We start from the raw sequence: 22,501 nt of genomic DNA, 5'->3' as shown, positions 1-22,501 counted from the left end.
TGTTAAGACATGACTCCCTACAAAAATTAAACTATTAGGACATGAAATAGTTATTCCTGTAACCAATGAAGCAATTGCCTTTTGTTTTAAACTATAAATATGAATTTCTGCATAACTTTACCAAGCAAGCATACACAAAAATAATTAATACAATGACTTTTCTGTTTACTTAGTGCTGTGACTGAAGTAAGAACAAATGTCCCAACACAATCTGACTGGACTAAGTAACTTGGTGGCTGTGCCCAGCTCACATATGAAGAAAAATCCTAATAAAGATTTAAAAATTAACGAAACCCTTTAAAATAAAAGGTAGTATTTTCAAACTGTTCAAAGGAAAAAGAATCACAAAGTTAAATGTTTTAATAACTGTGCTTTTAATTCAACTTTACTTTTTTTTTAATCATCCAAATTAAAATGCTCTTAGTCCTAACAGCTCTACTGTAGAAAGATCTGTCAGTCAAACTGACATCAGAAATATACTCTTAAAACTATGCACAGACTCAGATAAGGGACAATAACTATATTTTTTCCCTGATATCCTTTTCAAAGGTAATCTCTAAAATTAAGATGGGTAGTGCCTCCAGAGGGTCAAGGTCTGTAAATTAATGGTGTTCTTTCCATAGCCATTTAAAAACACAGTCTGGGAACATGCACTTAAATAAATAGACTTTGCTTGTGAAAAATACTGTAACTGATGACTACTACTGGAGTCCCTAAAGAAGAGGATGGAGGACTAACAAGTACAGCAGAAACCAAAACCTAGGTTCCCTCCTACTAACTACAAGAAGCATTTGTGTGAGAGGTAAGCTAGGTCAACCTCATCAGTCTTGTTCTATAAATGGAACCGTCCACATTTCGGAAAAGATATTCTGTTGTGATGAGTTGGAATACTCACAAAATCACTTCACCCAAATTACGAGGAATTACTACGATTCCGCCAATTAAGGCAGATACTCACCTAGAAGAACTAGTTGCCAAGGGGAACAGAAAAGCTTTCCTGTGCTTCCTTAAACAGAACCTTATCCATTTGGTTAGAGTGAGTTTTGAGAAGACCCAATTTAGAGCACACTGCTGAAAGGAGATGAATAATCTGTTAGACTGCATCTGTGAGTTTACTTTGTGCCCTTCAAGCTTTCAAAGTTTTAAATAAAGTCAGTATATAAATTAGCTTCTCTGTACTGGTCACTGGGTAATCCCTGTTAAGCATCTAATTGTTTTCTCAAATAAATTGAAGTATTTTTTTGCATTTAGTTATACCTCAGTTGGAGTTTCCCTGAAGCTTTCTGGTGGAAGAAGGGGTGATCAAGGAGGGGTGAAATGGTGAGGGGCCAGGTAATGTGACTCACCCAATTTCCTATTATACTCTCAAGTGTACCAATACCCCAAACTCAGTGTTCTAATTTCTCTTTAGTTAAATAGCAACCACTTTAAGGTCAGGGTAGTATCTTATAGGCAAAAGGACACAATATGGCACAATTAGGCACAATATTTGCCTAAATATAGAAACTAATTTGTGATTCTCAACATTAGAAATTTAAGAGAAAAGCCTTACAAAAAGCTTAGAAATGAGAGACTGGGCTTTGGTTTTGCTGAAAGAAAAGGAGAAAAGGAGGAAAAATGGAATACTACATACCTACAAGATCCATTTTCAAAACAAACTCAAACAAGTTACACTAATAGCCTGAGCAAAAGGATATGACTAGAAAACAGGAATTTTACTGGATACACTAGGAAACTTAGGAAAAGGAGACTACAAAGATTGTGGACAAAAATGGGAATGAAGCAGAGATTATTACACAGACTACAGAGACCAATTACTGGTCTCCTAATTGTCTCTTTTTCTCCCCACAGTCTCTTCCCAGGACCAGGACAGTCAGTTTCCCAACACCTGGCACCTGTGTCTATCATTCTGCAATGATAAAATTCAAAAGGAGCCACACTCCTTTCCTCACACTATGGATCATCTGAAGGTAGTTGGTGCCAAGGAGTGTGTAATACTGTCCTGGGTATATTCTCAATCACTAAAATAGCTCACTCACCTGAGACAGGGCAAGGAGAAAAGGAGTATCTATGAAGCCCTGCCATAAAATCATATTGCAGCTACCTAGAGCACCTGGCAGACACTTGTACCAATTATTTTCATTATAAATAAAGAATTAGATGTTTACAATTTTAACCCTCAATTTCCTTGCCTGATGTCACAACTTGCCAACAGTTGCAAATTATGAGTATCTTGGAAATTAGCCAGAGAAGGGACTAGAAAATGAGTTCATGGCCAAACTGTTCATCATCACCATTCAATATTGACCATATCTAACATCTTTCATCAAAAAGGCATCTAAGTTCCTAACAAAATAATAATGATAACCATTACACAGTCTACTGAATGTCTACCATGTGTCAGGCAACTTCCTAAGAATTTCATGTATATATTTTACCTCACTTAATCCTCACAATATATTACTATCACCATTTTATCAATGATGGAACTGAGACCCAGACCAGTTAAGAATGTTGCCCAAAGTAACATAATAATAGATGGATTAAGGATTTAAAACTCACTCTATTTGTTCTTTTCTCTATACCATTTTGTCTCCTTTGAGGTCAGCACCAATTGAAATAAATATACACTCAGCTTACCAATTAGATAACAAAAGTAAAATTTGTTATGAAATTAAGTGATGCTGCACACTCAGTTAATAACAGTTGTATATCTAATTCACAACTCTTGTATATCATCAAGGCAGGCCTGTACCATTATAGGTATTCAACATACCATGCTCATCAGTCCTTTAGCCATGCTCACACTAGAACAGGACTTCCTAACTATTAAGAGCTGGCCCAATGATAGGTATCTTCTCTCTTAAAATGGAGATACACAACTTTTTTAAAAATCTTCTTAAAATGAAATCAACATAGTCACTAAAATGGAAAGGAAAGTAAATTTCTACAGCTCATAATGTCATTCTAGACAACAATAGCAGACTGTCTAAGGAAAAAGGAAAGGCATTTAGGCAGGAAAAGATAATATCTCTCCTTTCAGCTTCCCAGAAACTTTCTACTCTATCTTCTAACCTTGAGAAAATCACAAATAATGAGAAGTCAGTGGATAAAGCATTTGGAAAGCTCATATATTTTAATTTCCTGCTTTTAAAATGGAAAAGAATTGGATACATTTGACTTTGTTTTAAAATACTAGAAAAGGAAACAAGGAAAAAATGGCATCAAATACTTTGTGAAAAACTATGGCCATGGAGGAGGACACAGGGTTACTATTTCTCCAATCCTTCAGAAGGTACTACCCATCAGTGAGACAAAAGGCCCAAGAAAAAAGACAAACTATACTTAAGAATTGTATCTATTCACAATTACATCACCAATTTCAAAACAAAAGCCCAAAAACTAAAATTCTAAAGCTATGCTTAAACTACAAACAGAAATTACAAAAATATATTTTAGCAGGATCTTTGCAAACATCTTCCTCTTTGTAATTTCAATTAATTGCCCTATGTAAACAGTCACATGACCAAGACCTACTACCCAATCTAAGGAGCTTCTCTAAAGCAAATTAGGAGCAGGTCTCCTTGCCCCACATACTGAAGGTAATCAATATTTTGACCGTAGTTAACATTTCATAATATATCTAACCTCATACACAAAGGGAAAGAAATTTTACCTATACTAGGAACTCCATTTTTAGACCTTACAGTCTTTTCTACATGTATGTATACATATTAAACATTATGTACATGTATGTATTCAAAGAATTCTTACTTCACAGAAAAAGTTTTGTTTTTGTTTTTTTAGAAAAAGTTTTTAAAGTCCAAGAACAAACTAAGGATTCATAAAAGGCTTATTAGCATTTGGAAAAAGAGAAATTACAGATCCATTCCCCATAGCATACAAGAAAAACTCCAAACAGACCAGAGATCTAAAGGAAACTAAACTAAAACTATAAAAGTACTAGAAGAAAAATATAGCAAGGTATGTCTATAACTTAGATATAGGGAAATCTTTTGCATGACAAAAAGAATTACTTGCAAAGTCAAAAAACATGGCAAAAAAACAAATGGCAAAAAAAAAAATGGGAGAAAATATTTTATTTTGTGGATATATATACACACACCTCCATGCATGTAATATATGTATGTATACATCTTATATACTTAAAGAAAACAGGAGAGAGCTAATGTCCCTAATATATGAAGTACTTTCAAAAATAAAGAAATGTCCACATAAAAATCAGCAAAAGACAAGAAAAATAATTCAAAGTTATAAAAATGGCCCTTAAAATATAAAAATTTATTGACTTCACTCATAATAAGAGAAATACAAAATAACACTACACTGAGACATCCACATGCAGAAGAATGAAACTAGACCACTCTCTTTCACCATACACAAAGATAAACTCAAAATGGATGAAAGATCTAAATGTGAGACAAGATTCCATCAAAATCCTAGAGAAGAACACAGGCAACACCCTTTTTGAACTCGGCCATAGTAACTTCTTGCAAGATACATCCACGAAGGCAAAAGAAACAAAAGCAAAAATGAACTATTGGGACTTAATCAAGATAAGAAGCTTTTGCACAGCAAAGGATACAGTCAACAAAACTCAAAGACAACCTACAGAATGGGAGAAGATATTTGCAAATGACATATCAGATAAAGGGCTAGTTTCCAAGATCTATAAAGAACTTATTAAACTCAACAGCAAAGAAACAAATGATCCAATCATGAAATGGACAAAAGACATGAACAGAAATCTCACAGAGGAAGACCTAGACATGGCCAACATGCACATGAGAAAATGCTCTGCATCACTTGCCATCAGGGAAATACAAATCAAAACCACAATGAGATACCACCTCACACCAGTGAGAATGGGGAAAATTAACAAGGCAGGAAACAACAAATGTTGGAGAGGATGTGGAGAAAAGGGAACCCTCATACACTGTTGGTGGGAATGTGAACTGGTGCAACCACTCTGGAAAACTGTGTGGAGGTTCCTCAAACAGTTAAAAATATACCTGCCCTACGACCCAGCAATTGCACTGCTGGGGATTTACCCCAAAGATACAGATGCAGTGAAACGCCGGGACACCTGCACCCCGATGTTTATAGCAGCAATGGCCACGATAGCCAAACTGTGGAAGGAGCCTCGGTGTCCAACGAAAGATGAATGGATAAAGAAGATGTGGTTTATGTATACAATGGAATATTACTCAGCTATTAGAAATGACAAATACCCACCATTTGCTTCAACGTGGATGGAACTGGAGGGTATTATGCTGAGTGAAGTAAGCCAGTCGGAGAAGGACAAACATTATATGTTCTCATTCCTTTGGGGAATATAAATAATAATGTAAGGGAATATAAGGGAAGGGGGAAGAAATGTGTGGGAAATATCAGAAAGGGAGACAGAACGTAAAGACTGCTAACTCTGGGAAACGAACTAGGGGTGTTGGAAGGGGAGGAGGGCGGGGGGTGGGAGTGAATGGGTGACGGGCACTGGGGGTTATTCTGTATGTTAGTAAATTGAACACCAATAAAAAAAAAAAAAAACACTACACTGAGGTAACATTTTCATCCAAGAGACTGGTAACATTTCACAACCTTGACAATGAATTCCTCTGGTGAAGCAAGATTTAACAATATACATAATATTCTTCAACCCAAAGAACTTCCTTTTAAGAATTTACCCTAGAGCTGTATCTCCAACATTATGCAAGTATATCTACAAAAGATTATTCACTGCAGTCGTTATTTGTAACTCCAAAATACAGGATACAACCTATGTCCAAGTATAGGAGACTGAATAAATTATAGCATATACATCCATGAAGTACAATCATAAAAAAAGAATGAAGATAATCCCTATGAATTAACAGAAAGTGATTTCCAGGAAATAATTGAGAAAAGCAAAGTAGTGTATGTAAGAAATAAGTAGAAATAAAATGTACATATCTGCCTATCATTACAAACAACAAATAAGAAGAATCAACTGAAAAAGATGTTGGTTATCTACAAGGGATGGGGGAGGAGGATGGAAGGGATATGGAAAAGAGTGATAATTGTCTCAGTGTACCTTTCATATAGCTGACTTTTGGAAGCAAACTGATCTTCTACATATTTAAAAATAAATCCACAAGGATGGAAGGAAGTAAAAATCTAAAACTGAAGGTAAATTGAAAAAAATGAACTCCAAACTGATTTTTAAATAAAGGGAAAAAAGAAGAAAGCACGATATTTAACTTTACTGCTCGTTAGCTGGGGCAGAGAACTGAATACATAGCCTAAAATCATATCCTTTCAAGAGGGTTTTTGTATTGTTTTGCTTTGCTTTTAGTGGTAAAGGCAAAGCAATTCTGAAACTATTTTATATGTATTAGAGGAATGAGCAAAAGAATAAATGTGTGGAAGGTGAGAGGAAACAGGATTCTCACTGTGGAAGAAGGCACATATAAAAATGGAATGGGGTTAGGCAAGAAAGAAATGTCCCAAGATAGATAAGAATTTGTAGTATATGTGAAAATTCACAATTTCTACAATATGTGTGTGTAAAACTACGTGCACGCACAGTACATACATAGGGACATGTGTACTTGCATACACATTTATATGTATATTGTGTACATTTGTACACAAATGTTCTAGCCTGTCTGCTGAAAGGGTCGAGAAATGAAGATACCTAGCATCCAGATCTTGGTCTCTAACACCATTCTCCACTAAAAGAAACAATGGTTTCCTGGAGAAATGACTGATTCCAGGGTTTGGGCAGGTAAAAGATGAGCCAAAAAGTAAGAAAGTACTCAAAAATAAAAGACAGGAACGTCACAAAGACAGAAACCACACAAAAGGGCTCCACTTGGCAAATGTGGGACAATTTGAGCAACTAAATGATAAAGGAAAGTAATGAATTATAGAACACTAAGGGGGAAGAGGGGAATCTACATGTTTATATTAATAAATACATAGGAGAGAATAAAAGACTCTTGCTTATAATAGAATGAGTGTCAAATGATAACTGTGGAGGTAGTACTACTATATATTGATAGGATGGATGCAACTTACTTCAAATGGTAAAGAAAACAAAATTATGTAAATAAACAGAAAGAGAAAACAAACGATAAGGCAAATGAGATCAAATGTTAACAGTTTAATCTGGGTCAAGTATATGCAAGTGTTCTCTGTTCTTATTCTTGTATCTTTACTATAAGTTTGGCATTACTTCCAATAAAAGTTTAAAATGTTGGGAGAGGTGCATAGGATAATGAGGAAAGCAAAGAAACAAAGAGGCTATATGTTGGGTGTGGGATATACAGAGATGCTGGGGGAGTGGGAGAAGAAAAACTCACTAGCAGATTAATTCAACAACAAACACAGAAAATCATTCCAATGGTTAAAACCTCTTAACTTTGATACTTTTCTTCCTAATCACATGTGGTCACATTCCTCAAGTTAGTTTATGATATAACAGCTGGCCAACAGACCTTAATGCAGAAAGAGGCAGCCCTAAGATAGTAGTTAAGAGCATGAGCTCTGGAGTTAGACTGCGGGAGTTTCAATCTCATGAAATTTACACACTAACTTCGGCCAAGTCACATAACCTCTCTCTTGTGCCATAATCTCCTCAGGAAGTTTTTTACTTTTTAATTCAACAATGTTTCTGCTATTGCATCAACACTGCTTCCCAAGTTTCTGATGGGGAAAGACGGCTACAGGGAGAAACGCCAACCACAAACATAATTTGTTCTGTCACAATCTGAATCACAATGAATCTAGCCAGACAAACATAAATATGAGTGCTCCCTAGGTATGAGTAAGATCCAGCAAAAATGGGGTAAAGTGGGAAAATGTAGTATTCATGGAATCAGAGGAGGCAAACTTGGAATTTTAGGACTTCTTACACAAAGTCAATTACAAGGCCATCCAATCAAGTGTGTACAGAGGCCAGACCACAGCCTCAGCAGCCAGGCTCTAGCTGTTGATAATTAAGGCACTTTCCTTATTTTCACACTTAGAAAGCTCTATAATCCAAATCAAATATAAGACACATTACCATTTTTTTCCATGTAAGTATATGCTTATCAATGTTAAATGATGAACATATATTTTTTAATCTTGTTACTCAAGTCTTTTTCCACCCAAAAGTTCTCCTATTTAAATAAACTGTACAGCTTTACAACATTTCCGCAGTGCACAGTATTGCGATGCATGGTATGCCCCTCCACCTAGTGGTTTACTTGGAGAAGCAGCCCACAAAATTAAAATCATACCATCCTTGAAGTGGCAAAAATGTTGCATACTGGGTTATTATCATAGACAAATATGTGGTTGTCTCTTAGCCACTATCACATGATAATTAAGATTATTCTGTCCAAATTTACTAATCTTTTAGCAAAAACATTACTATAACCTTGACTAACATAAACAAGCAACATGTATGCACTAGTTTGACGGTTAAATAAAAATACCTGTTCCAACAAATGGATCAAAGACAATATCATTTTCCTTCACTTTTCCATGGTTGGCCATGATAAATGATAAACCAGCATCCATGCTTGTATTTCCAATAAAGTGTCTCTTTTTGACACTGTATGACTCAATAAGCTCTCTCTGTCCATCTGCAATCTAGATCAGAGATTCTTCAAATTAGTTTAACAACATAAAACAGATTTAAGATAACCATTCACAATAAAACCACAGTATCTCAATGATAAAAACTCCTTTCCACTTACCATTGCTCTACACTTGTTCCTTTAAAAAATGTGATTGTGGTAATTATGGACAAATACCTTGTATTTTTTTTAGTGTGTTGCAATTTACTGTAACAAATTCAATTTCAAACTAAATTTGAATTGAACTTGAATGCAATAATTCCAGGGGTTGGTGGTAAGTAAACTTTATCCACCTCTTTTTTTCTCCTAAAAACAATATTCTGTAACATAAACCCCAGCTTCCATTACCCTAGGGAAGTGAGCAGGACTGCTTTGCAGTAATTTTATTTCTTTTCAGAATGTGAACTTAAGATTCGAAAACCCCACAAATAAGATCCCTTACTACCAGAGTGCACCCTGCCTTTTCTCTGCTTAAAAATCAATCCAGACGTTCTGGCAAGTCTTATGTTATTTTTTCCTGGTGTATTACCCCTTACCTAGGCCCTATATCTAAAAAGCCTCTTGCGCTTCTCAGGAATCTCCAGAAAAATAAACAAAACACAACATATAACCACATATTTTCCACTGATTTTAAGTCATACAGTAGTTCTGAGTCTTCAATTGCTTTAAAATTTTACCTATAAAGTACTACACAAAGGCCTACTATTAAGCTTTTAAAGAAACAATCTGAAACAGGTAAAAAGAATACTTGCTTACCCATCTACCAAAATAAATATTATGTGGGTTCTCAGGGATGCAGTTTGGGTCCAAACCATAATCCTCCAGTACAGAGAATATATGCTGTGGCTTCTTTAAATTCACTTTCCCTTCAAATGGCAGAAACTCAAGAGCCTGAAAAAAAAGAGTGATTCTCATGTCCCATGAGAATTTTAAAGGAAAAACAGTGCTTATATAATAATACCTATCTTGTAAGTTTGGTATCAGCATTAAATTAAGACAAAACATGAAAATTATTTAACACACAATATGCTACAAAATAAGCACTTATCCAGAACTGAGAAATTATTACGTATCAACAGCAATCAGACCACATTACTCTCACAGGTTTTTTTTTCATTTTTGCTAAATTCACTTACATCTATTCGTTTGACTTTTTCTTCTTGTGTCAATGTTTTATTAAATGTGTGAATCTTTATTTTATATGTAGAATCTGAATGTAGAAATGGAACCTAAAATAAAAGCAAATGAATTCTTTTAAGCTTAGTAATTCTACAGTATCTGTAGATATACCTATATAAAAATACATTTCACTACGCACCATCTTCTCCACAGGGTAGTTTTTAAGAGAACTATATAGCTCCTCTGGAGATTTTCCATGACCCCATAATTCAAATATGGACCTAGGAAATAAATGATTAGTACTAACCTCAGTAACAAAAAATCAGTTTAACAATAATATTTAACAATTACTTCCCTACTTTTTTATGTTTGTTCCCTTAATACAATTATTGCATTTTCTAAGCTATAAATGAGAAATGTGTCCTAAAAATAAACATAAGTCCAAACCACACAAAGAAGTTTAACTTTACAAAGAAAGGAAATTTAACTCAAGATTTTTCCAAGTTTTCATTATATTTTTATACTAGAATACAAATGATGCAGGAACATCATTTATTTCACTAAAACAGGTGAAAAGCTGCAGCAAATCCAATTTTTCCCAATGTCTTCTCCACAAAACAAAAATGAGCAGTTAAAAATGTTACAATATTCAGCAATTACTTATTAACATTTAGTAACTTTTATTTTTCTAACTATTACAAAAAGAGAATTCTTACTATAAAAAAATCCTCAAGCTTCCACCAATTTCAAGGAACACTTAAACAGTCACGAGAAAAAATTTCATTACAAATATTATAAATAAGAATTCATTGTAATGGACCTCAAATCTAGATAGTAGCATAGTTTTGTGGACCTAATTCAAACTACTTTATAAATGTAAATAATGCTGCCATTAGGATTGAGAATATTATCCTTTGAAAACAAACTCTTCTTTCCTCTCTACTAAATTTATAGAAAAAGGACCTCTACAATAATTCTACTTTTACTTAGGCATCACTAAAGGGGTGACCTCACCTATAGAAACATACAAAAAGTAAAAAGCAGCAAACACAATTATTCAAAATAGATGTCCCCAAATTCCATGTATTCAGGACTTTTTCTTAATGTTTAAAAATAATAAGCTTGATCAATTCATTTATTCAACAAATACTTATTAAGGATCACTATATACCAGGAATTGTTCTAGGCACTAGGACACAACAAAACAAAGTTCATTGCCTTCGTGAAACTTCAGGGAGAGGATGCCTGGAAGCATCAACTGAGGGAAAGCAGAGGTGACTCAACCTCTGAAAAGGGAAAACCTTGAAAAACAAAAATGGTAAAAAATAATAAAAGCTAACACGGAATGTAACTCAAACTCAAAGTACAAGGGACTGTTCTAAGGCCATTTAATATGGACTCACTTGTTCCTCATAGGAGCCCTACGCGGTAGCTGCCAGTATCTTCACCCACTGAACCAAAGAGGAAACTGAGGCACAAAGAGATTAAAATGACTATTTCAGGTCATATAGCAATTAATAAAGCTAGGATTCCAATCCATCAGACTCCAGACTCCACACATGACTACATGCACTATAATACACTGCTTCTCAAAAATTTAAAAAAAAAAAAAAAAAAAAAAAAAAAAAACAATCCCAGACCAGGCCATTCAGGGTAAAACCGAATTTCACAGATCATAATTAACCCTAATGATGTAGGAACTAGTGCTTGTAATGATAACCTAGAATCAATGAACTATGATTCCATGTCTTCTTTTTCAGAAAGAACTTATATATTCATAAATTTCTATTTTAAATGGTCATAATAAAGATTAGGTATATAACATGAAAAGCTTCAGCTATAATCGAACACTAATGTATAATACCTTCTATGATTTAGATTTTCAGAGTAAACAGTTTTCATATATATGTGACTGAACTATTTTAATCCATAATTTAGAGATTGTAAAGCTTATATAAGCTGCAACATTTCTCACAGGTGCTATACAAAGAAGCATGGATATTAACTAATATATTTTAATGATTATGGAAGTAGTAATGAAATCTTTCTGACAAAAATTCCTTAGGAAACTATCCTTTGAGGGAAGGAGGGGAATGGAATTGGGAAAGGTGCACAGAGTCAATGGTTTTTGTAAACCACTTTTTTTTTTCTTTTTTTTTTTTTTAGGAAGCTGTATCAAATATTTCAAAATGTTGAGATCTAATAAGGTAGATACCTAGGTGTCTATTACATTTTTCATTCTATTTGTGGCATCCTGAAAATATTCCATGTTAAAAATAAATCAACAAAACAAAATTAACTATTAATCCCTAGGGTATCACAAAAAATTTTTTTGAATTTAATTTTCAATTCATGGGCAGCCCTGGTGGCCCAGTGGTTTAGTGCTGCCTTCAGTCTAGGGCCTGATCCTGGAGACCCGGGATCAAGTCCCACGTCGGGCTCCCTGCATGGAGCCTGCTTCTCCCTCTGCCTGTGTCTCTGCCTCTCTCTCTCTCTCTCTCTCATGAATAAATAGATTAAAAAATAATAATTTTCAATTCATGCTTATAATAGTCTTTTATTTCCAGAACAATTTTTTTAAAAAGATTTTATTTATTTATTCACGAGAGACACAGAGGGAGAAGCAGAGACACAGGCAGAAGGAGAAGCAGGCTCCATGCAGGGAGCCTAACATGGGACTTGATCCCAGGTCTCCAGGATCACACCCTGAGCCGAAGGCAGACGCTCAACCGCTGAGCCATCCAGGCATCCCATACTTCCAGAACAATTAATGCTACAATTAGGATTGTGAATTTTATCATTTGAAAAGGAACTCCTCCTTTGCTTTCTATTAAGTTTATAGACAGAAGATGTCTACAGTAATACAACCCTTACTTACCTATCACTGAGGGTATACCCAACCTAAGCTATTCAAAATATACAGATAATAAAAAGTAATCAAGGAAACTATTATATAATAATATACAATCATTACATAGTTATTAGTTGCACCATTAAGGAAATGCAGAAGATATGAGCTCAAGTAGCTATTTTAAACCAAAAAGCTATTTTTATAATAAGCCTTATCTGCTAAAATCAAACTCTTAGAGCTATAAATTTTAATATGCTAACCAAAAGTAATAATTATTCAAAATATGTGGGTTTTTAGTTGTTTCTGTTTGCTAGTCATTTTTACTGAATAAATAAGACTCATTAGCAAGTTTCAATTTAAAAGATGAAGGAAGGAAAGAAGGAAGAATGAAGGAAAGAAACAAGGAAGGTAAAAAAGGAAAAAAGATCAGACACCAAAGATAGTATCTAAAAAACAGGTAGGACACACTATGAGCAACATCATTATAGTAATCTACACAAGATATGCTAGTTGGGATTCCGCTAACAAATAAAACAGCAAAACGTACTTCATGGCAGTCCCTACTTTTTGTCATTTCACACTTCAATCTGCTCACCCAACTAAAAGCCATCTCTAAGAAAAACATTGTTCGATTTTCAGTACTTTGGTTATAACTAAATGTGGCATTTATCCTATGTAAATGAAGCATTTACATCTTGTATCATATTCCTGCCTAATATAGAAGTTTTTTAACATTACCCAAAACAAGTGTTGATGCATTTCACCAGGAAAATTCCCTCCCCGTTTCAGCAGAGAACTCCCTATTCTTCCACCACCACCCAGTGGCAAATTCGGGTATCTGCAAGCTAAAGGGAGCTCCCCACAACAACCCCTTCTATCCTCTATCAACATAGCAAAAGGCACAGAGAAGTAGAAGTAATGTGTACAATCTGTAGGAAAACACTTTAAGTCTCTCTTACTTGGCACACACTGTCCGTTTCATTAAGTTTCTGGCAATATCTTCAGAGGGAATGCTAAGAATCCAAAATGGAGACTGAAAAAAAAATAACAACATACAACTTACTTGTAATTGCTTTCATGGCCTTGTGTGCCAAGGAGTCAAGGAGTCAGTAAGGAGAGATTCCTAGTTGCTACTTTTCTGTAAAAACACCTGATCTGACTCTAACCAAAATAAAAATTGCTCCAGTAGTAAAAATGTAAATTATTTTAATGGGTAACCTGCTAGGATAATATAGTACAACATCAGAAAAACTTTTATAAATGACCATAAATGCAAATATCAGCAAATATAAGATTAAACTGCAGATCAATTTTCTATTTACTCGCTTATGTATTTTGACCAAAATAATCAAAGTTCATTTGATTTGTTTTTTTAATTTATAACAAAAATTTAATTAATCAATAATTAACCAAAGTATAATCTCAGATTTTTCTATTATTGTTCATTATTCCTTATAATACAGCTATTTTATTTTTAACTTCTAAGTACTCTATTACTTTGAATGATCCCTCTTTTTTAAGTAGTTGTGGCCACCTGAAGGGGTAGAAAAGGAACTCTTTGAAGTATCTATGATTGAAGTATCTATGATTGAAAATCATAGGATATATTATTAAATTATCATTACCTAAGGAAAAAAGTTTCAGGTGCATCAAGGGTGATTACCAATCCTCTGTCTCAACCATCAAGATTACAGGCACTTTTTTTAAAAAAAAAAAAAGGTTTTGTATTTTATTTTTACAGAGAGAGTACTCATGCGTACATGTGCACACACGTGGGTGTAGGGAGTGGGTGGGGGGACAGACACTTATGCAAGCTCCACGCTGAGCACAGACCCTGAGATTATGACCTAAGCTGAAATCAAGAGTTGGTCACTTAATCGACTGAGCCACCCGGGCACCCTGATTACAGGCACTTTTCATCCCCACCCAGACAACCCCTTGCCAGAATATGGAAAAAGCAGAACCCTGACCTCAGTTTGCCATCCTCACCCAATTATGTCTATACTCTACCCCCTTCCTCCTCCCACAGTACTTAAAGTCAACCAGGAGTCCAACCTTAGCGGACTTTCAACTAAGTTGTCTCATCTTCTGAAAGAAATCCTCCCTGTCACACCCAGTCTTTCTTCTTCCAATGTTTATACTATTCTACAGAAAAATTCAAAATAATCCAAACAAAAAAGATGGCTATCTCAGTATTATTTTTATTAGAAAAATTTAAAAGCAATCTGAATGAAATCATTAGATAAATAATGGTAGAGCTAATCAATAGAAAGTATTACACAATCCTGTTAGTGATGAAGGTTATGTAGCAACATGTGCCTATATTAATACTATCAAGTGAAAAAGAGACTACAAAAGTTCATAAGTAGTATTAGAACTAAAGGAAAAAAAGTATATGAAAAAAAATTGCAGGTAGTACCCTCAGATTGTAAGTCATGTAAAGGAAGAATTATGATTTTTTCTTTTTCTATTTTCCAAGCTTCTCTAATACACAGATAAACTATCAAAAACAAAATACAAAGCTCATAAATTTATAATCTTATAATACACAATTTTAAATGTTTAAATAATTCCCACTATAAGTCTGAAATTCCACTAAATTCTGAATTCTAATGCTAATCATACCTCATCAAGGGGAAACAGCCCTTTTTTTCAATTAAGGGACAGATACCAATTATGGTTTAAGTGTTGAATTAAAAATTCAAAACGAGTAAACTAAATGAATACTGGAAATAAATTTAAATGACTTTCCAAAACCACAACTTTTTCCCAAAAATATCTTTTATTAATTGCCCCTAGAAAGAAACAAATAACTGTACAAATATAAATTTAAGATTTGTAGTTCTTCTCTTCAAACTCAAGGTTTTATTTGTAAACATAATGCACATGATCTAATGAAAAATATAAATTCAACTTACCTTTCCATAAGTTTCCTGACTACTGATGAACTGACCTCCAAAAAGTGACAGCAAAGACTTTATTTCCTATATTAAAAATATTATAGAAAAAAAACATATTTTAACAGAGGGAACTCAAAGACTATTAACAGATATAGGTACAATAAGATTTTTTTAAGAGTACCTACCCAAGGCATTTAAATTTCAACACCAGATAAACTACAAACTCTGGGTTCTGAAAAAATTTTACAGTCACAAACACAGTAATTTCTGAGAAATTTTACACAAGATTGCCAAAAGCCTTGCTCAGAAAATGGAAAAAACTGGATGACAAACACTACAGATTAGTAATCCAACACTGATCAATAAAAATAAGATGAATTATTAGACAGGTAAGTTGAGGACGTTCAGACAAAAAATAAGGGATTAACCAGGAAGCATCACTGTGGATTCACTAAAGAAAAGTTACAGCAAGTTAACCCCCTTAACAGCAAGTTAAGTTCTTTCTGGATAAAGTTATAGAACTAGAAAGAGAATAGCTGTAGCTACTTTAAAAACATCAGGAATGCAAAGTTGAAATCTGTTCAGATAGTATTATATTCTCTGAAGCAATCACTTTGTACTGATAAATACAAAATGACTATGCAAATTTTACAATATATACCGCTAACAAATTGTGTCTCCTCAAATAACATAAAGCAAGTAGAACCCCACTCCTCTCTGTAAATCTTACGAAGGAGGTAATCCCATTAGAAATATGTCTGTCCCCTCTTCTGGGGGCCTACAATCCTCTTTTATCCCAACTAGGAAAAGGAGACTTTAACACCCAACTCATAATGAGGGTGTATGCATATGCGTGTGCGTGCGTGCGTGTGTGTGTGTGTGTGTGTATATATGCATATATATATATATATTTTTTTTAATCCCTGGACTTACACAGGGCTAAATTCAGTTGAATTATATGGACAGACCAAGAACTTGCATAGTCTACCAGTAAATTACTGAAGGTAACCCAAAAGTCATTTTGCAACATGAGTGACACACATTAAACAGGAGGTATCACTGGACTTGAGAGTCTGACGAACCACAATTTTATTTTCACCTCTTCCAAATAGTGGCCATATGTATGTTTGTTTGTTTTCTACACAAGCCAAGCCACTTCTCTCATCTGTAAAATAGGAATCATTAGCTGCCTCATCAAGTAAGGAAGTCTGTGACAACAGGAGCACAGAACCTAGGGTGTTAGTAAAGGACTCAAGGTGATGATGACCTTGAGGTCCAATGGCTCAAGAAATCAAGCAAGACTGACAGGAGTTTTTTTTTTTTTTTTTTAAGAGAAACATTAAGTTATAGATGAAGTTACTTTGGTCTAGAATGATTAATGTTCATTCTACACTAACACATAGTAGGAAATCAGCTTTACATTTAAAACATCAAAAATGCTGCTCCTGTGATACCTTGTTAAAAACTAGTAAGAGGCCAAAAAACCCAAAGTCTCTATGAGTCTAAAAAAAAAAAAAAAGTGAAGGATTATTGAAGTTTTATGGCATAGCATTAGCTCCACTACCCAAACTTATAAGCAAAACTTGTATTATACTACTCCATCAATCTACTTGGAAAAAGCAAAACACAAAATCTTTACTCTTATAGCAACTTCACTTTCTGGTTTCATTCTCTGGTTGAGAATCTTTCTACATTAGGAACATTTATACTGGAACATTTATACTGGATATAAGAATACGGCATGATCTGGGGCATGCCTCATGCATCAACTTACGTGAGCTTTTCAGTTCTTTTAGCCACTCACTTTTTCATCCATTTTTTTAGCCAGCAATAAAACCCAGGTGTCTGAACTCTAGTGGGGTAAGGCAGGCACCAACTACAACTGGCCCTGATTAATTCTACAAGGGTAAAACAGGACCACACTTATATTCCTAATCTCTCATTTTAAATCATAAAGGCAGCTACTCATAAGTTTTGCTGCTTAGCAGTTCTAATACAGTAGATGGACTCAAAAGTGTAGACTCTGCTTTTGATGGTCTTCCCCAAAGGAATCCTCTCACTCAATAGTTACTATAAAACTAATATGTATAAACCACTGAACTATGTAAAGATAAATACATACTTATCTTCAGGGAGGTTACAGTCTAATAGAACAATACATTCAACCTAGTAACAAATGTGAGGTGTAAAATGGTGAGTGCTCTTAAAGAAGTAAAAGCAAAAAGGTTTAACACTACTGTTCAAGGGAGAAGAGATGACTTCAGTTTTAGAAGAAAAGTTTTCATAGAAACGGACTTATGCCCTGGAATACAGAGAGAATCTGCACAGATGGAAGAAGATTTCCACTTCTACCAACCGCAAACTAGGCTTCAGATTCAGCCCTTCTGCTGAGAACTAGGAGAACCTGGCATCTGCTTGAAGGCGTGGAGCGATGACAAGAGTTAGCAAACCAAACTTCAGAAGGCAGAAATCCCAAGGTGCAGCCACTTGCTTCCTGGGGCATCTACCAATTCCAAAGGCAGCTGTGAGCCTGGATGATCCTTTGGACAGCCTAATGAAGCTAGGCACAAAAATACTGGGCCATCCATGGAGAAGAAAGGCAGCTTGATAAACCACCCAGTTTGGACTGGGATCCTCAAAAGCTACACACCAGAGGAACATGTGTGAATTAGAACAGAACCAAAACTTAATACCTGAAAATAAGTTAAAGTCATGCTAGACTGTTAATGCTCCTATCTTCAAGAGGGTTTACATCATTCTGAGCCTCATGTTATTTCAATTAACTTTACAAATACATCTAGGATGTATTTTAAAAAAATAAGCCAGCACACATATGAAAAAGAACCAAGAGAAACAACACATAAAAGCAACAGACCCACAGGACTTCTTTTATCATAGTGAGTATGTATGTATGTATGTATGTACGCTTTCGACACTTTGTCATACTTAACATAACTATGCTTTCTATACTGAAGGGGATAAAAGACATAATTAAGAATTTTGACAAAGAATAAAAGCCTATTTAAAAAGAAACTGCAGACTTGAAAAAAGAATAAAAAAATAAACCTAAAATAAAATGAATATGGGGGTAAATCTCAGTGCATGCTGACTATGCAAAATCAATAGATTTTGAAGACTGCAATAGGGAAAACCCAACTAGACAAAAGGCAGCACAGGCCAAAGCATGAAATCCAGGGAATGAGGGGGGGACTCACTTTTGGCTGCATTGAGGTAGGAAGTGGGAAGGTGTGGGGAGACGGAGAAAAGAAGCATGCAACGGCGGGCTAATGCCAGACTAAGAAGTTGCAGCCTTTGCACAATGAGGATGCAAAAGAGAACTGAGCTGGAGATCCCTGGGTGGGCAGCAGTTTGGCGCCTGCCTTTGGCCCAGGGCGCGGTCCTGGGGACCCGGGATCGAGTCCCACGTCGGGCTCCTGGTGCATGGAGCCTGCTTCTCCCTCTGCCTGGGTCTCTGCCTCTCTCTCTCTCTCTGTGTGACTATCATAAATAAATAAAAATTAAAAAAAAAAAAAAAAGAGAACTGGGCTTTTTGGGAGACTAAAGTGGCACCAGCGCAAGACACTGACTAAAAATAATTTAAGAAAAAGAAACAGGTAAAATGTCCAAGTACCAGGGATGCTATTCTGAAGGCTGCAGCCTAACCACTCAGCTCGCACTGCGCTGCCCGACTACAGGCACACATCCTCCTTGGCCTCCTTTTCCACTCCAGTATCCTCTAAGCGATATACTTTCTCTACTCCAGAATTCTCCCTCTAAAATACAAATGATGACTAGTCACTTACTGGTTCAAAAAGAAAAAAAAAAAAAAAGTCATTTCCAGGCTTAAAAAGAGTCAATGGCTCCCCTTTAAAACTAAAATAAAATCCACGTTCCTTGCAATGGTTTCAAAACATTCCAAACTCTGGATCCTGCCCACCTTGCTGGCCTCATTGCCCATTACTTCAACATCACTCCCCACACACCTCACATCCCAAACCACCATCATCAACTCCCATCATGCCTTTACACTTGCTTTTGTTTCTCACTGAAGTGGGCTCTCCGGTCCTCTTTGCCCACACAACAACTCTTTATCAATTAAGATCTATTAAAATATTACTTCCTCCATGAAACCCTAAGCCCTTACACCCCCCATCTTGCCAAATCACCTGCCGAGCAAAACATCAATCCTGAATCAATGCCACACAGTCTTCCTTCAGGACTTCTAAGGCCAGTGAGTTGAGCATCACTGAAAAAATTGGGAGAATCTCGGCACAATTACAAATACGTGATCATCACCCTCAGCTGGGTTTCCAGCATCGCTCTAATAACCCGTGTTCTCAATTTTTAACTTGCAGCTCCCTTTTTTGCTCTCAATGACTATTTCAAATTTAACCATTTTTCCCAATTTCTCCACTCAACTGCTTGGTCCCTGATATTTTGCTCTCTCAAGAAACAACCTTGACTCGCCCATTACTTAGAAAGCTACCCCACATCCAACCTAACTCTCCTTTGCCCACTGTCCCCTTCTAGGGGAGACCAACACCTCCCACTGTGCCTTTATATCATTCTCCCCTTCTCGTCAGCCTGTAAACTTTGCTTGACCCTAGCCCTCCCTCCATTAACCAATCTCTTACTTTCCCTTCTTATGTTCTAGTTAAGAACAGTCTATCTCCTCTTCCTCGTTTTCCAGTGACCATTAAACCAAGCAATCTAGCTTACCACCCCACCGCAAAAGTCTATGCAACAGCTTTAGCAAAATTTCTAAAACTTTACCCTCCTGATTTCCATGCCCTCAAAGTCCTTCTATTCGGACACTTGCCTATCCTCTTCATGACCTCCTCTCTTCTCATCTCCCCTCACATCAATGCTACCAAGCTCCTGTGTTTGGCCCATCACTCTTTCGACGCTCTGCTTTTTCTGAATAATTTCACTTTCTCTCGTAGTGTTCGTAGGCAGAAGCCTCCCAAACATATATGACCAGTCCACACCACTCTATGGTGCTCCGTGCATGCTCCTATATTCACTGGCCCCCACCCCGTCATCTCCACTTGATATTACGCCAACACGTCAAATTGAGCATAACCAAATTGTAAATCTTTCCTCTGCCTGTGCTCTACATTTTAAAATGCAGGCGCTCTTACATCACCCCAGGAGTCATCCTTGACTGGCCCCCTCATGGTCCATTATCCAGTCCTGATGATCTCATCACCTAAGTAATTTCCCAGTCGATCTCATCCCCTTACCCGGCCCTAATTCAGTCCTTAATCTACGAACAAGACTCTTCCAACGGGCTACTAACTGGTCCCTGATTCCAGGCTCTGTCCTCTCAAATTCTACCCTCGTTGTCGCTGCCACAGTGATTTTTTTTTTTTTTTTAATTTATGATAGTCACATAGAGAGAGAGAGAGAGAGGCAGAGACACAGGCAGAGGGAGAAGCAGGCTCCATGCACCGGGAGCCCGACGTGGGATTCGATCCCGGGTCTCCAGGATCGCGCCCTGGGCCAAAGGCAGGCGCTAAACCGCTGCGCCACCCAGGGATCCCTGCCACAGTGATTTTTAAGGAAAAAATCTTCTTTGCTTAAACCTTCTCAGCAAATTCCCCTTACAAGCTAAATGACTTTTCTCTTCCCCTCCAGACTACTCAAGGCTTTGTGTTTTCTGGCCCCTGTCTACCTCTCCTGCGCTCTGTCACCCTCAGCTACGTATTTCATAATCCAGCAGTAATGAATCGTAATTCCGATTTACTTGTTTATGTCCTCGGCTGGCTAGGTCCTACCCGTACTTTACTGTTCAAGTCACGGGTTCCTGCAAGCGCTCTCAAAGGCCAGCATCCCCCGCCCTCGGGCGGCCCGACTTCCCTTCTGTGCTCTGCGCCTGTCACCGCGCTCACAAATGTCCCTAAACCGTCCACACGTGCGCTCAGACCTCGGCCCGAACAGACAGGAAAGTCTCTGTCGTCGGCACATCCCCGCGTCCGGCTCGCGCAGTTCCAAGTACTCCGAAAATGTTTCTTCGAGGAATAAAGCGCTCTTCCCGACCTCTCCGTCCTGGAACGCCGCCCCGCGCTCGCGGGGGGCCTTCTCCGTCCTGTGACGCCCGCCACCCCCGATCCCCCTCCGCGGGGCCTGCGCACCTGCCACCTGGACGGCGCTCAAGGCGGCCTCCCCCTCCTGTGACCACCCCCGACCCTCCCCCTCTGCGGGGCCTGCGCACCTGCCACCTAGACCTGCCACCTGGACGGCGCTCCGGGCGGCCTCCCCCTCCTGTGACCCCCCCGACCCTCCCCCTCCGCGGGGCCTGCACACCTGCCACCTGGACCTGCCACCTGGACGGCGCTCCCGGCGGCCTCCCCCGCCGCCCCGCACCCCACCCCGCGCGCGGGCGGAATGAATGGAGATGCCGGGCAAGGCCGCGGGAGCCCGTTCTGGGCGCGGCTCTCCAGCACCCTCCGCTCAGCCTGGACCCTCCCGGGGACCGAGGGCCCGGGGACGCGGGTGCCCCCGAGGCAAGCCCCCCCCTCCCGGACGCCGGCTTGCTCAGGCTGCGTGCAGCCTCCCCCCCCCCCCCCCGCATTCCTCTCCAGACGAGGAGCTGCAGCGGGAGGGCGCCGCGCGCTCACCGGCAGGCGGAACTCCAGGTGCTCTTGCGCCAGGAGCAGCAGATACCTATTGAGCGGGCACGGCAGCGCCATTGCACCGCGCACACTGCGCCTGCGCACGTCTCCCCCCTCCCCGCACAGCGCCCTCCCTGCGGGGGCGGGGCCGGGACCGGAAGCGGAAGCTGGGACGAGCGGGGGGCGGGGCCCGGAGCCGAGCGGGGGGCGGGGGGCGGGGCCCCGGGCGGCGCGGGTGCTGCGAGCCGGGGCGGCGCTGTCCGCTCGAGATGCGCCCGGGGAGCCGCTGGCGTGAGGGCCCGAGGGCTTGGGGCCGCCTGCGGGGAGCCAGGTTCCCGGGGCTGCACCGGGAGCGTGCTTCCCGCTCACTCTGGAACTTTCGGGGGCAGCCCG

The 22,501-nt window shown here is 38.1% G+C and overlaps 1 protein-coding gene across 3 annotated transcripts in view; it reads right to left on the bottom strand.

The window, feature by feature from the left end:
• The window catches only part of TRMT11 (tRNA methyltransferase 11 homolog), a 56,058-nt gene extending 33,812 nt beyond the window's left edge, over positions 1–22,246 (bottom strand). For 2 of the 3 annotated variants that reach the window (XM_038526728.1, XM_038526730.1), the window contains exons 1-7: positions 22,115–22,246; positions 15,513–15,578; positions 13,554–13,627; positions 9,943–10,024; positions 9,761–9,853; positions 9,381–9,515; positions 8,481–8,637 (exon numbers count right to left, since the gene is read on the bottom strand). In XM_038526728.1, the coding sequence (XP_038382656.1) occupies positions 8,481–8,637; positions 9,381–9,515; positions 9,761–9,853; positions 9,943–10,024; positions 13,554–13,627; positions 15,513–15,578; positions 22,115–22,186 (679 nt within the window). In that variant the 5' untranslated portion in view covers positions 22,187–22,246. Of the gene's footprint in view, positions 1–8,480; positions 8,638–9,380; positions 9,516–9,760; positions 9,854–9,942; positions 10,025–11,146; positions 11,212–13,553; positions 13,628–15,512; positions 15,579–22,114 lie in introns of those variants that run through there. The other variant, XM_038526729.1, reaches the window with a different exon arrangement.
• Between the last annotated feature and the right edge of the window lie 255 nt (positions 22,247–22,501).

This window comes from Canis lupus, chromosome 1 (assembly GCF_011100685.1).
Source record: "Canis lupus familiaris isolate Mischka breed German Shepherd chromosome 1, alternate assembly UU_Cfam_GSD_1.0, whole genome shotgun sequence".
NCBI classification, from domain to species: Eukaryota; Metazoa; Chordata; class Mammalia; order Carnivora; family Canidae; genus Canis; species Canis lupus.
This window is presented reverse-complemented; position numbering and strand designations above follow the sequence as displayed.